Source organism: Mixophyes fleayi, chromosome 6 (genome assembly GCF_038048845.1).
Source record: "Mixophyes fleayi isolate aMixFle1 chromosome 6, aMixFle1.hap1, whole genome shotgun sequence".
Lineage (NCBI taxonomy): Eukaryota > Metazoa > Chordata > Amphibia > Anura > Limnodynastidae > Mixophyes > Mixophyes fleayi.
Window position 1 is genome coordinate 53908320 of NC_134407.1, and position 15838 is coordinate 53924157.

The following is a 15838-nucleotide window of genomic DNA, read 5'->3' on the forward strand; positions in this document are numbered from 1 at the left end:
GGAGGGCAGGAGATCAAGGCCTACTCCACGGCTAAGCCCAGGTTCAGCTACATCCTATGCTGCTCATTGTAGGAGCCACTGGGAAATGTCTGAGAAAATGGTCAACTGTTTCCAAGGTCTATGTGGATCTGAATGTAAATAAATTATGCAACTCTTGTGCTGTACCCGCTCATTGGTAATAATCCTTAACCTTAAACGGTGGGATAGCGCGTAGCAGTGTGAGATATTTAAGTGTGATCTTCATTCTTCTGGCTACTGAATATCTCAATGCTACCTGGTCAGAAAAAGAGAGATACTACCCATCCCGCCACCATAGAGAGGCAGAGACATAAGAGAGTGAGAATTATTGAAATTAAGAGTAAATTGATGGGAACTATTATGTATAATACAAATTCATTTCCCTACGTTAGCAAATTATTATTTAACCACCTAAATAGTTAAAAACCACCACCAATTACAGGATACAAACAATAGGAAATAATGCATACCAAAAGCCTACTTTTAATGGAGGCTTGACTTTTGGATCCAAAAAGGTAAAATACTGCAAAATGTTACTTTAGAATGCAATACCAGTAAAGAGACCAAAGCACAATGGCCTCTTGAGTGCAGTACAAAAGGGACAGACCATCTGCCTTCTCTCTTCCTCTCTGCCAGCTTCTTTCTTCTCTTTGACGTGTTCTTTGTTGATCCTGTCACCTTTTTTCTTCTCTCCAGCATCTTCTTTCTTGACTGCAGTGTGTTCTTCCTGGAGCTCCATCTTGGTAGGTCTCCGCCGCCGAACTGAACCAATGCAGCATGGGATGGCTATATAATAGCCATCGCGTGAGTGCGGAGCAGTGATGCGGAGAACACTGACTGGCTCGCCACAGTGCCAAAAATTCAAATGGCCAGCAGTGATCACTGATTGGCCGGGAGCTGTCTAAGAATACAGGGTACCTCTTAACTGTGCTCACAGGCTAATCCTGAAAGTTACTTGGGAACACAGACTAATCCTTCAAGTAAATTGCATCCTAAGAGAAAAATACAATTAAACTAGACACTCCTAATTACCAAGGACCTTATGCCCACTGCTGCTCCACCGGCCTAGTGCCCGAAAGTTTCCCAGGGCCTTGTGCCCAAAGTGTGTAAAATGACAGAGTGCAGACATGGGCCTGAAAGAGGACTGCCCAAAAGCTCTTACCTGACGCTAGCCACTTTCGTTGGCAGCATGGGGGAACCGTGATAGCTCTTTTGCTTCTCCCTGCTGCTTCTTTTGAATGGCATCTTCAGAAGTCTTCTGGTTTCATCCCAGAGCTCTCAAGCTCGTCATTGTCTGTTGGCGTCTTCTGTCTTCTCTCTTCCTGTCTGCCAGCTTCTTTCTTCTCTCCGGCATCTTCTTCCCAGAGCTCCATCTTGGTAGGTCTCCGCCATCAAACTGAAGCCACACCGCCGAGGATGGTTATATAATAGCTGTTGAATGGGCATGGAGCAGTGACGCGGCGAGCACTGATTGGCTTTCAGTGGCACCAAAAATTCAAATGGGCGGTCAGCCCTGATGCGCTGTCAGTAGCACCGGAAAATGGAAGAGAGAAGAAGGACTTACCTGCGCTGGATTGCTGGTCGGGTGAGTGTTTGCTTTTTTTCTTCACGTAATATGATTGATGAAAATGAGTGGGAAAAAACAAGAGTGATCAATGAGTGATCAAGGAAGGTGATCAAGAAAGATCCTGCAGATATTAATACAGTAACTAATAAAACAACAGATCAATATCTGCGCTGCTCATATGACGTGTAAGATATATGACTCACTTTCTGCATTCAAATTTACATATTTTCTCTTTGATTATATAATCCTTCTACCTTAATTTGCATTGAATGGATTGGTGTTTTAAATGGCATAATTGTATACATTGTATTTACAAATAATTACATTCAATTACATATTCCTGCACTGCTAGTTGCTGTTGTCTGGGATTGGATACCAGTTAAACGAGAAAACAAAAAGGTAGAGGAAGTTACTGTTGTTGTGTTGTTCAGACCACAGAATGAATGTTAGAACAAATAATATATATAAAGATTATTTCATGTACAATTCAAACTAGCAGAGCCAGGGTTGAGAAGACAAATTTTTAATACACAACTTGGGGATTTTTGGGATGATCATTATTGAATGTAACATTTATGCATTCTTGTGCAAGTGTATTACACTTGAAGGAAAAACGCAAAACACATTTAGCACAACAATGGGTACAGTTAAGAAGAATGATAAATGCATGTAAGCAAAAGAAACAAATTGCAGGCCATACAGAAGCAAATCATCAAAAGACATGACAGGTGCATGAGTACATTACAGAAGTGGAAGCTGCTCAAATCAATTTATAGGCCATAACAGGTGTTTGAAAGTGTGGGGTTATCCTGCAAGGAAACTACACACAACATTTTTTCCCCCAGCACACTGCTATAGCCAGCAACAGATCTGCCATTTCTACTGTAGATAAAAATGCAAAAGTCTTTGTTGCACACATTTGCAAATGTATGTTTAAGCCATCCGCCACGCCAAGGCGCTTTTGCTAATAGGATGGTCCTACTCTAAACAATGAGAGTCCTATATATTTGGGCCATACATATGTGTTTTTAAATTGAGAGCCAACTTACCAAAGAGGTACCCCAGAAGCCTCCAAACAGCAATTCAGTGCCACTACCCCCTCTCAGCTACTGACACCAACATGCCTCTCAGACAAATACAGAAGTGGAAGCTGCTCAAATCAATTTATAGGCCATAACAGGTGCTTGAAAGGGTGGGGTTATCCTGCAAGGAAACTACACACAACATTTTTTCCCCCAGCACACTGCTATAGCCAGCAACAGATCTGCCATTTCTACTGTAGATAAATATGCAAAAGTCTTTGTTGCACACATTTGCAAATGTATGTTTAAGCCATCCGCCACGCCAAGGCGCTTTTGCTAATAGGATGGTCCTACTCTAAACAATGAGAGTCCCATATATTTGGGTCATACATATGTGTTTTTAAATTGAGAGCCAACTTACCAAAGAGGTACCCCAGAAGCCTCCAAACAGCAATTCAGTGCCAGTACCCCCTCTCAGCTACTGACACCATGAGTACATTAAGCAGAATAATAAATGGATGAAATTAACTGAACAAATCACATGGAATACGGAAACAATTCAGTATAAGACATGACAGGGGCACACGAGGAAGACACAGAGTGGACAGACATTAGACATAGGGTACAGGACCCTGCCCATGAGAGTTTACATTCTATAGGAAAGGGGTAATGAGAGATAATAGAAGCAATTGGCACAATAGGCTTACTGGGGTCCACTATGCTGATGCCAGGATGGTGCAGAAACCTAGATAGTGAGGAGTCCTGGAGGGCCCAGTTGGTGCAGAGGCCATGATGTTGCAGGGAACTAAAAGGTGCAGAGGCTGAGAGGGAGTCAGGTAGAGGTAATGCAGAGGGCTGGGTGGTGGCGAGGTCTAGATGGTGAAGGGGAGTAGATGGTGCAGAAGGTGCAAAGACCTAGATGAGGGAGAGGCCAAAGTACTGCAGGGGCCAAAGTGGTTCAGAGGCCCAGATGGTGTCTAGGCAAGGACACACGTGCTCACCTCAAAACACTCAGAAGTGCTGGATGCACACAGTAGATGGAACCACCGGCCACTGGGTCAAGGAGGAATCGGGCTATCCTGGGCCCAGATGGTGGGCTACTACTTAGAGACATCAGATTTTGTTGTAGTACAATTTATGAGGAGGCCTGCACCATAGACAGGCAGATAAAGCAGGTGGCACGGGTGCCTAGAGGAGGCTGAGTAAACCAAGCTTCAGATGGTGTTGTGGTGTACGCCGCAGCATGCATGCAGTCAGCCGCCATGGAGTGATGTACAGGCTGGTTGTTTTTGGGGCACAGGATTTAGAGTTGGACGCAAATGAATTTGCCTGTTGCAGTTTTGCGTGTCACATAAAACTAGTTGCAATGCACATGACAGTATTTTCACTTGCACATATTTGACTTGCACTGTGATTTGAGAGGCGGATCATAGACATTCACATGCAAATGCAGCACAGTGGGGGCGTGGAGATACAAGGTAACCAATCTTTCCTGAACTGCACAGGTATTTAGGGTTAGAGGTTATACATCTGAAATGTGTTTTGTAGGTGACTATTCAGACAAAGTAAGTGCAAGAACTACATTTGCAACTTGCATGTTGATTACACCTGTATTTACAGTTGGTTAGGCCTTTATTTAGAGAAAATAGGTGTTTAAACATAATGCAACTTTACATACGAGCGGATATATTTAACTCGCATCCAAGCATAATTGCATGGGTACAAGTCTGCAGACTTTATTGCAACTGTAATTTACCATCACTGTATACAATATGATGTTGTAAAAGTGTAAATCTCTGTTAACAAAACCTTGGTTAGAATCTGCATGTTAAAAAATTAACATTGTGTTATACTATTATTATTGTTGTACATCAACATGTTCCTTTGTTTAAATACACTTATGCAAATAAAACTGTATAAAAAGAACTGGTAATAAATAATAATATGCCTTTTACATGAGTAATTCTTAATCATCACCTTCTCCTAGAATGTTCCTGGTGTCATAGCAGTGGTGATGTATACTGTAGCCACACCTTTCATTTGTTGTTCAGAAGGGTTATAAATGTTATACTTACTCATTCAGCTACTTATCCAAGTACACAGAAACCGGCTTTCCTTGTACACAATAGTTTTCTATTCGTTGAACGATGCTTCAGATCTCAGGTAGCTCTCTCATGGTAAGTACATGCTTCTTCTCCATATGTAAATAAAGTTACATTGATTTTATATAGTGCTTACATTCTTTGGGGCATTATATATCTGTACATTAAACCTTCAATGTAGGTTTTATTCCTCATGCACAGATTGACTTGCTGATAATTGTATCAGGTACAAACCTCGCACACAGCCAATTATTCGTGTGTCAATGTGCTGTTTAGCTTTTTGGGGAACACCATTTGCAGATTGTGGTTAGTGATAGGACTGAACCTACTGGCAAACTTCAAAGTCCTGTCTACTTTTGAATATTAGTGGCGCTATATAAATAGATGATGATGATGATGATGAATATCCTTCTTAATTAATATAAACTTTACTAAACTGCTCATTGGTGCCTCATTTATGTTTTAATTAGTGAGAGTTAGGGAACATCAAGACTGTTTATTTTAAGTCACATTTTTAAATTTTCAATTACACTTATTATTGCACATGTGTAAATGCCTGTTCCCATATTAACTGCACCTGGATGGTGCAAATATGGCCCACTGAAAGAAATAGCCAATATCCAATCTCAGACTCCTTAGAGAACATGTAAATAGTGTTCATTTCCTATAAAGACATTGCAGTCATCCATTAAACCAGTAGCCCCTGCTAAATACGTAATATACACTTCTTAAAGCTCCTATAAAAATCTTGAACCGGAAGATAACATCACATGTCTGCATTTGGAGCTATGCTATGCATGCTACAAGTAAATAATGTTCTGTACTATTAAATGAATACTTTATCTATGTGATATGTAGACAGGTAAAGAATGATAAATAAAGTTTTCTGTAGCATGTAGCTGCCAACAACACGTTTTATTCATACTTGCCTACCCTCATGGACTCCCGGAAGATACTTGTGGAGGGGGGGGGGCGTAGGGACGTTGTCGCGTCAACATAGAACCACCGCTAAAATAGAATACGGAACTTCACGGCATTGAATAGTGGGGGCGGGGCTTAATGGTGCAATCACGTCATTAAGCCCCACCCCACTATTCAATGCTTCGAATTTCGGCATTTTCAAGTAGGGAGCGGGGCTATAGTGACGCAACAACATCACCACGCCCCCTCCCTCTTACCCCCTGTCACATGACCTATCCTCCGTTATCTCCTGGAGGACAAGAGGGCGGGTTATAAAAGTTGGTATGATTTTATTAATTAACAAACTAGTAGAGAGAGGAAAAACCTGGACACACTGCAACACCATGTAAACGTTCTTGTTTTAACTCCTGCTCAGAACTTATCCACAACTTCAGTGAGGCACCATTTGTGCATGCTAAGTATTATTATTATTATTATTATCGTTTATTTGTAAGGCGCCAGAAGGTGTCCGCAGCGCCGTACATGGTACAAACAGTAGACTATACAGGGTAAAACAGTACAGAACAATAAACACAAAGTACCAGTACTTCAGAAACTCCAGGCAGGCAGATACAGTAGAGACGGAGTGGACGAACAGGTATGGAGACAGGAGGGAAGATGGGCCCTGCTCATACGAGCTTACATCCTAAGGGAGGGTAAACAGAATCAGGTATATAAGGGAGCCAGTGAAGCAACGGGGAGAGAGAAAGGGGGCAGGGTAGAACCAGAAGAGGTGAGAGGTTAAGTGGATGGTTGGTAGGCCTTAAGGAACAGGTGAGTTTTAAGTGCCCGCTTGAAGGAGCACAGGTAAACACTTTTTGCCTAAAAAAAAATCAATTTAAAGGTAGGTACAAGGTAGGTTTAAAGGTACAAGGAATGCAGACGTTATGATGCATGATAGAATACTTGTCATAGATAAGCAATGCAAACTGAAACATGGATGCACATAACATACAGATGGTTGTGTATGTAATTAGGTTACATGAACAATATGTAAAACAAGATAAGTAGAGTATGACATGGTAAACCCAGATGAAAGACAGGTTTGTGAGTAACATATACAAACTGGTGACGGACGGATAGGTCCATAGCTATAATATAAAGATATATAGGCACACACAATATAAAGGAATATTTTGAACAATTCAAATATTAGGCAAATGTAAAGAGAGATCTATTGCCACCATGTGGGATGGAACCTCCCTTATATAAGAGTATAGGTTCATCAGCAATATTTTTCAAGTCATACCATGATGATAAGGAGAATCATTGATAGATCTAAGATCTAATTTCTAGTTAGAGCTAATCAATGTAGCTCACCCACATTTTAAAAAAAACCCTGACTTTAGATTCCATGGCAAGTGAGCCCTCAAGCCAATCCATTTTGAATATATTAAATATTTTTTATATAAACTTAATAAATTGCACATCTTGCACTGGAAATCCAAAAGTTGTAGTATAACATCTTAAAATAAAGACAGCCCAATGTAACCATCATATATTGACTTAACAAAATAACTGACATGGCAGCAGATGAATGTATTGGAGCAGTGGTGGGATTCAAAAAAATTAACAACCGGTTCTCCACCCTAATGACCGTTTTAAGTATACAAAAAGATATACCGAAAGGTATTTTAATATTTCATGCATTTAATGCACAAATAAAAACAATAAAAGAGGTACACAAAACTAGATTATGCCATAAGAAAGAGTTGTAAAATATTAAAGAAAAAATATTAAATAATACTTGACAAAAAACTGTTATTTAAGATATTTCCATATTGCTTCTTGATTAGCATCCCCACTTGCAATTTTCTTCGCTTTTATCCGAGCATCATCGGCTGTGTGATTTATCCTTAACCATTTTTTCACTGTAGGAGTAGGATCCCAAACTTTTAGCGGTAGGCCGATTAGACTAATAGTCATTGTGGTGGATATATTAGAAACAGGCGACTTCTCTTCTCTGAACATATATTGTTCATCTTTGAAAAAACCCTTTCCGCTTCTGCTGAACTTACAGCAATTGTTCTGACAATGTTTTTAGCTCTTTGAACACTTTCGGGAATTGCATAGTTCTGGAAATTTTTTCAAACGTTTTCCACGAAATCTCGACAATCATTAATATCAATTTGGTATTTAAAAATGTCATTAAACACAAGCAATTGTCCTTCAGCTGCTTTCCATGGAACTATGTACTTCTTCAATATTCCAGTAATCTGTCTCCAAAAAATTGAGAAATTGTATTGTATTCCTATCTTGAAATTAGCTACAACTTGCTTTTAAATGTTCACAATCCATTAGTCTTTTTTTCAAATTCGCTACAATGTTTATAAAAGTCTTTTCCGAGGAAGCCCAACAAATCGATGATTTTCTACAAATTTAATATTTTTGTACATTTCTGAAGTATTTAATTCATTAATTTTTTTTTTTCGTATGGACCCTTTTCCTTTCCAAGCATTTGAAATGCTTAAATAGATCTTATCACAAGTTTTTCAGTCTTTATTATGTATATATATTTCATGCTTGCAGTGCATTTGAAAGAAGAGAAATTTAATTTAAAATATCAATCATCAATGCCAAATCAGTTATAAAATATATATTTTCCAGACGGGCAGCCATACCGAAGTACTTTTTATTTGAATAAAAATAGTAATGAAGTGCTGGATAAGCGCGCCACACAGCTAGGGTTGACCTTAAACTACAGGCAGCCCATCTTTGTCCCAAAACTCTACCAATCTTTATAATTTCAATTCCAAGTTGTTTGGATATTTTGGTAAGTTCAATTTGGTTCTTATTGGATTGATGAAAAATAGTATATATTTTATCAATAAATATTATAAAATGATCTACTTGCTTTATTACCTTTATCGAGTCATCTAAAACAAGGTGGAGGCGATGGTTTAAACAGTGCCAAATTATTAAGTTTGGAAACTCTTTTGCTATCCTAGTGCTTACTCCAGATTTTCTCCCAGGCATAACGCTGGCACCATCGGAGCAAAATCCTCTTAAACTTTTTTTCTAGGTAGTTCTTAGTAAGCCCAACATTATTTAAACTTTCCATAACTGAAGAACATACTGTCAACGAAAATCATTGGTGATGTAACTAAATCCTCAACTTTTAAGAAAAGTATAATAACTGGTTTGCAAGATATCTTTGAAGCTTTGTCAATAATCAAATATATTTTCAAATTATTTTTAGTAATTTTAGTAAATATTTCTTTTTTAATTTCCTTTGCAATGAAATCAGTTACTTTCACAGCGGTTTTACATGAATGTAATCCTATTCCCATATCTAATCCATTTTTAATTTGCACTTCAATCTCATCTTCTATGTCTGAAAATGGTTTACATCTTTTTGCCAGTCTGTAAACTGTATTAAATACACTACAAGTAGTACTTAAATATTTTTCATTCATTGTATCTATTACATTTGTTATTGAATCTTGCTCACATTTTTTGCAGTTTTCTTTACAAATGTTATGAGCCTTCGATGAAAAATGTTCTTTCGTTTTTTTCCTTAGAGAAGCTTGTTGTACCGCTTTATTTTTCCCTTATGCCTGAATCTGAAAACATTTCCATTCTTTTGACAAATTAACACTTTTCTCTTTTATGAAGTCAACCCAACTTTTTGTTAGAAATTGCCAGTCCGTCATATTTTTCTTTAAAATTGTTATATTGCTGCACTGTCCAGCATTCAGGAAGACTATTTTCAATTTTGAAGCAATCGTTTTGTATTTCAATAATTAACGTGCTGCTTTCTTCAGGTTGGATTGGTTGTGCTTGTGACTGTTTTGTACCATCCAAGGCCAATTCTGATACAACAGATTCCAATTTTGGTTTCTTATTGAAAACATCTGTCAAACTCTGCTGCCTTTTCATTCTTTTAAGGGCTACTGCCAAAAAAATAAAAACTGTTTATTTAAAATGTGTAAAAGGTGTGCGTGTGTATAAAATATTTTCTATTTTATGCTGCTAATATCAAGATAATAATAGTAATGAGTCATGTTATGCCACACAGTAGTGCCCCCAGTTCATATTATGCCACACAGTAGTGCCCCCATTTCATATTATGCCACAGTAATGCCCCTCTTCATCACACTCTGCCATGCAGCTTTTGCCCCTCAAAACACTCTGCCATGTTACCTTTGCTCCCCCCTTCACACTCTGCCATGCTGCCTTTGCTCCCCCTTCACACTCTGCCATGCTGCCTTTGCTCCCCCTTCACACTCCGCCATGTTACCTTTGCTCCCAACTTTACACTCTGCCATGCTGCCTTTGCTCCCCCTTCACACTCTGCCATGCTGCCTTTGCTCTCGCTTCACACTCTGCCATGCTGCCTTTGCTCCCCCTTCACACTCCGCCATGTTACCTTTGCTCCCAACTTCACACTCTGCCATGCTGCCTTTGCTCCCCCCTTCACACTCTGCAAGTTTGCCTTTGCTCCCCCCCTTCACACTCTGCCATGCTGCCTTTGCTCCCCCCCTTCACACTCTGCCATGCTGCCTTTGCTCCCCCCCTTCACACTCTGCCATGCTGCCTTTGCTCCCCCTTGCTTCCGTTCCTTCATTTACCTTTTCTATCAGCTTCTTTCTGTTCTTTTCTTCTCTCCATGCTTCTTGCTTGCCGATTCCTCTCTGCGCCGCTCCTCACTGAACGTCGGGCTGGATGACGTCACGCCCGACATTCAGTGCAGACGGAAGAAGGAGTGACCCCACAGCGAACAGGTGAGATTTTTTTTTTGTCAAAGAACCCTGCTCCCACCACCACGAAGATGGTGGACTCAGTCTGTAGTCACCCGTTCGCTGAACCCAGCCTAAAATTAGGTATCAGTTCTGGCAAACCGGTGGGAACTGGCTGAATCCCACCACTGTATTTGAGCTAATTTTAATGAATATTAATTAAGAAGTAAGGAGGTTTGGCCCGCACACCTCAATTCATCTAAAGTATAGAAAGATGCTACACTGCTGTGACTGGCTATACAGAATACACCCAAAGTACAGGTGCACCCTTTAAGCACATATTAAGAACAATAGAACATATATGTATAATAAACTCTGCTACACTGTTATGTATTATAATGTTTAGAATAAAAATTAGGCTGTTAGTGCACTTTTAATCAAATTGTGGATGCCTATCTCCTACTCTCTTTTTACATTATTGGGAAACTAGTCATTTGCCATCTACAGACTTTACTTAATTTGCCATTAAACTTTTGTAACATGTAATAGGCTTAATGTGAAATCAATGGATTCTGTACTCAAGAATGGAAATCGAAACATAACATACATAAGAACTCTCCTGGAATAACCAGGAGGCTATCGAATTTCTAGGAGTCTTCCCAACTCCTGAATATGTCTGAAATTCAGATGGTGAATTGCGTCATTGCAGCCTGCCAACTGCTGTGCGCCGTGCAAAGTGCATCACGGCGCAGTGGTGGAGCCCTACGGTGTATCAATGATTCAATTCACGTCATCACACTTCAGTGAGTGGGTGTGACGGGCTATGGACACAGTAGACGGACTATGATGACACAAATCGTGTCACCCTGGCTTTGTAGGCCTCCTCCCTGGATCTCCTGGAGGGTAGGTTTCTAAAGTTGTAAAGTATGAAATATATCTGGTAAGGGAACAGAATAGTGGTGCTTGATATGCACTATAAAGCTTAAAATAAATTCAGTGCATACATAAATAAATTACTAAGCCAATTACTGCTTTAGTTAGCACTTAAACTATGGATGTAACTTGTAATTTAGCAAACTGTTATAGTGTTGTACTTTTTATTTCATTTCTACACAGGGCTGCATGCTGGTTGTACTACTGGTTTCCAGTTTCCTGGCATTGTGCAATGGATCGTGTTCAGAAAATAAACCAAGACTATCAGGAATAGGCATAAAACCAGATGGTAAGTGGATCCTTCTGTGCTTTTTACAGCAGAGATTGCCAATCTGTAATGACATACACACCACCAATTGTTTAACATCTTAAGATACACTGGTTGAAGTGACCTCATCCCCATGACCACATTTCTATTTACAGATGAGTAAAACACATATAGATTTGCAGTGGTAAGGACACGCGCTGACAGCAACTGTCTTTTCATTTTATATACATATAAGGCATTTATATTACCCTGCAGCTGGTATCATGTATAATATGGGATTAACCAAGAACAATCTTATTTATGCTCTGTTTTTGCTTAAAAACACTGTCTAATCTCCATCTCTTACCAAAATCATCAGCAAAGTACAACACAGCTATGAGATGGAAACCATAGGGTTTAACTTCACCTCAAGGGCTTCCTCACCCCTGGTTAAATGGTTCACATGGTACGAATTTTTCTTAGGGTACAGACCTGTGTCTGCCACCTAACTCTCCCATGCTGTATACCCCTCTGGAGGGTAGATGTCCTGTTTTCAAAATGTATTTTTATGGTTGATTGGGTTTAATATGCCAGTCTCCGACTCTTGCCCCCCTGTCTGTCTCCCTCCCCCTCCCCCTTGAAGTCTTTGTCTTATGTGTATTTGAATGTTTCTTGTGTTATTGTTTGTTGTTTCTTTTTTGATTGTTTGTTTATGGGCAGTTCTGACTGATTTATTGGATCTACATTATGCACTGTACTCTGTTGTAACTGCCATGTTTGTTACATATTCTTTTACTAAAAACTTAATAAAAACCTTTTAAATAAAAAACAAAACAAAAAAAACACTGTCTAATGCTGGTTTAGATGCTCTCTATCAGCCTAAATAAGGCCTTTTTGGGTGTAGTTTACAATTGTCCTATTTATTTTGGGTTTTCCAGAATATTACATTTGAGATTTGAAGTTGGGGACATTCTCACCTCTTCTATCTAACATCTGTGGATTTACTTATGGACTTGATTATCACATAATATGTACACATATTTAACTTATTTACACATGCAGTTGTATGAAGTAATATTACCACTTATTTAATGTATAGATTGAAAGCTTGCGAGCAGGACTTTCTTACCTCTCTGTCTGTATTACCCAGTATTGTTTTATTACTGTTTGTTCCCAATTATAAAGTGCTACAGAATAAATGTTGATGTTGATGATGAATGCATTTGTGCCCATTATTGAGATTATTCATCATGAGTTTTATTATCTTACTATACTTTTTCATTTTAAGGAAAATCTTTTTGTTCATGGTGTTTCTTTAATTTTTTGGCTCTAGTAATAATATGTCTCTATAGATACCAGTTGTGCCAACGCTTACGTCACTGTGCTTACATTGCTATCTCCTAGGCTGCATGGATGGAGACATCAAGAGACCTCTGAACTCAACATGGACCAAAGATTGCTTAACTTGCACTTGTGATTCAGAAGGCATAAAAAGCTGCTGTAGTATGTAAGTGCCTGCAAGGCTGCAAAATGCCAGTATCCTCCCTTAGTAGCTATCCACTGGCCGTTGCTCAAACAAGGAGTAGGATAGGGTGTGGGCAATGTATGGTTTGATGATGTTAGTAGCCTCATGGGAAATAATAAACAAGGGAAATGGAATTTTCTAGGTTTCTTCCCTTTAATGGAACCAGGAACATGGGATGCATGTCAATATGTTGAACCACCTGTGTCCTTTAGAAGGAACACTCAATAATGATTATTGAGTTAATGGCACCTACTTCACCGTCTCCTTGGAAACTGGAATGTGGAAAGTACGTCCCATTAAAAGTATAGGGTGGAGATTTGGGGCCTGATTCATTAAGCATCTTAACTTAAATTACTTGATAGCTTATTTGTACACTGAAATTTAAAGTTGATATTTGTGTGCTACATGGAAAAACAGTCAGTATTTAACTTATGTGCAAAACAGAATACTAATATGTACCCCTTGCATTGTAACATGGTTTTGTCCAGGAGACTTAAATAAGAAGTTTCTTAATTTAAGATCCTTAATGAATCAGGTCCCTGATCTTCAGGAACTCAGTGGTGGTGGGGAACAAAAGCCCCTTTGCAGGGAGGAAAATGCAAAATGCTATGTACCTTTTTACAACAGGTTCTACACTGTAAGCTTTCACAAGCAACTCATTCTATTAATTGCAACATTTCTGGGAAAACTTTATTAAATATATCAACTACTTCATGCACAAATTAAAAATAACCATATATTACTTTTTTTTTTTAGTTTGAAGCCCGTCCCAGTTGACAAGTTGGCATGTGAGGCTATACTAAACAAGACAACCTGCAAGTATGAGGTCAAGAGAAAGGATAACTCTTCAGAGCCTTGTCAAAGTTGGACCTCGATGTGACTGGTGCAATAATATGGAACACAATGAGAAAATGTAAATAAGTGACACAAAGTATAAAAGTGACAAGAAACTTGAGTAACATTGAAAGAAATTTAATAAAACAATTTTTTTGACATTTAAAGAAAAAAAAAAAGGTGTGTGGTGTGTTATCATTTCTGGCCTGTTGTTCTATGAGGATGCCAATACATACTTGTCAGTAGCTGCCTAGTGAGCCATTGTGATGTGCTATATGGCTTTAATATCATTGCAAGCCTCTATTTGTCATCCATTTTATTTTTATTATTATTTATATTAAATAGAATGACTGCCGTGTGTTTGTGTCATTGCTCTGTCGCTTACCATCCAGCCAGGTCACTGCAGTCTTTGTCCGAAAGTGTATGAAAATAATATTGTTATCTGTGAGGTGGCCAAAATTAACTGAAAATTACTTGAAATTAATGTTATTGAGGCTAATAATAATGTAGGAACAAAAAAAGAGCAACATTATGTGATTCTAGCATATTTTAGTTTTCTAAAAAATACAAAACCAAAACCAAAACACACGTGGGCGGTTTTGCCAAAACCAAAACCAATTCACGAAGCTAATCCAGATCCAAAACCAAAACCAGTTCACGGGTGTCAGTGAGCATCTCTAATTGAAACAGGAGCGCATGGTACACAGACAGGTATCCAGAAGCAGGTCTGGTGGAACAGTACATCAGCAATAGGAATAGACTGGAGCCAGAGTGGAGGACGTTTGTTCATGGGAAGAGACTTGAAGATCCGGCATCTTACTAGAGCATGAGGCAGTTTAAATAGGTGAGTCGGCCGGCTGATTGGGTGATCGGAATGAATAATTGAAAATGGCGGTTCGCACATGAGCAAATGGTCCAGCTAGATGGCGCCCAGTCAGGAGATCTGCGGCGTCCTTCTGAAGGAATACAGCCGCCGAGATACAGGTAAGTGACAGCAGGGAGCCCGTCGGGTCACAGGGTCTGAAGAGTGACAGACAGTTTATGTGACCTCACATATTCGAGGGCCAGAGTATTGCGCTGTAGCGCAAAAAGCTGTTGAGTCTCTGGCCAAGTGACGATTATCAAAAGGTACTCAGAGTACTGTCAAGCATAGTTGTAACCAAACTGTTTACATTATAGAGCTATTGACATATAAAAATGTTGTTGTTACTTTTGTTATTCTGGAAGTAAGGCTAGATAGTTGCCCACAGCAACAGCTAAATTTAAGTTAAATACTATAAAGTACAGTAACTGACACCTCTCAACTCAAGCCTGTGAGCCCCGCATCGTGCCACTTTTTTATTGTGGTGATTAGAAACTGTGAGGTTGCCTCGCTCTCCCGGGAGTCCAGGAAGACTCCCAGAAATTCCGGGAGAGTAGACAACTATGAGATATTTGGAGGTTGTCGCTGTTATTGTAATCGTTATTTTTTAGTTGATTCAAAGTGTGTTGGCTTTATAAGTGCTGATGAAGTGACTATCACCGACATAATTAGCTGATGAATTGTAAAGTGCTGTGGAGCATTCTAGGGCTATATAAATGTTAATAAAAATAATATCTGAAATCATGACATTTGTGAGCTACAAATGGACTAGTTATCATCCATTGTTGAACCTGATGTGTCCATGACATGGTAATTATTTACATTTTTCACTTTGCTTTAGTAATATATAGTTGACAGCTACTGACTTCACAATAATTCAACTATAGACCACAGATAGACAAAAGATACTATGGAACTACTAGTCCTGGCCTAAGCACATATATTAGGACAACAATGCAGAGTCACTAATCGCCTGGTTATTCCACTAACACTGAAGTTATATGTGTGTGTTCGCGGTTTTGTTACACATAAAGTTGTGAAGAGCGGGCGGAAGTGACGTAAGGGATAAACATTTCCAGCCAATAGTGA

General features: G+C 39.1%; 1 protein-coding gene across 1 annotated transcript; it reads left to right on the forward strand.

Moving 5' to 3' along the window:
* Positions 1–4678: 4678 nt before the first annotated feature.
* Positions 4679–14066, forward strand: LOC142161194 (beta-microseminoprotein-like). Its single transcript, XM_075216562.1, has 4 exons — positions 4679–4784; positions 11465–11570; positions 12933–13035; positions 13810–14066. The coding sequence occupies exons 1-4, from the start codon at positions 4755–4757 to the stop codon at positions 13931–13933; spliced, it is 363 nt and encodes a 120-aa protein (XP_075072663.1). The 5' UTR covers positions 4679–4754; the 3' UTR covers positions 13934–14066.
* Positions 14067–15838: the final 1772 nt, after the last annotated feature.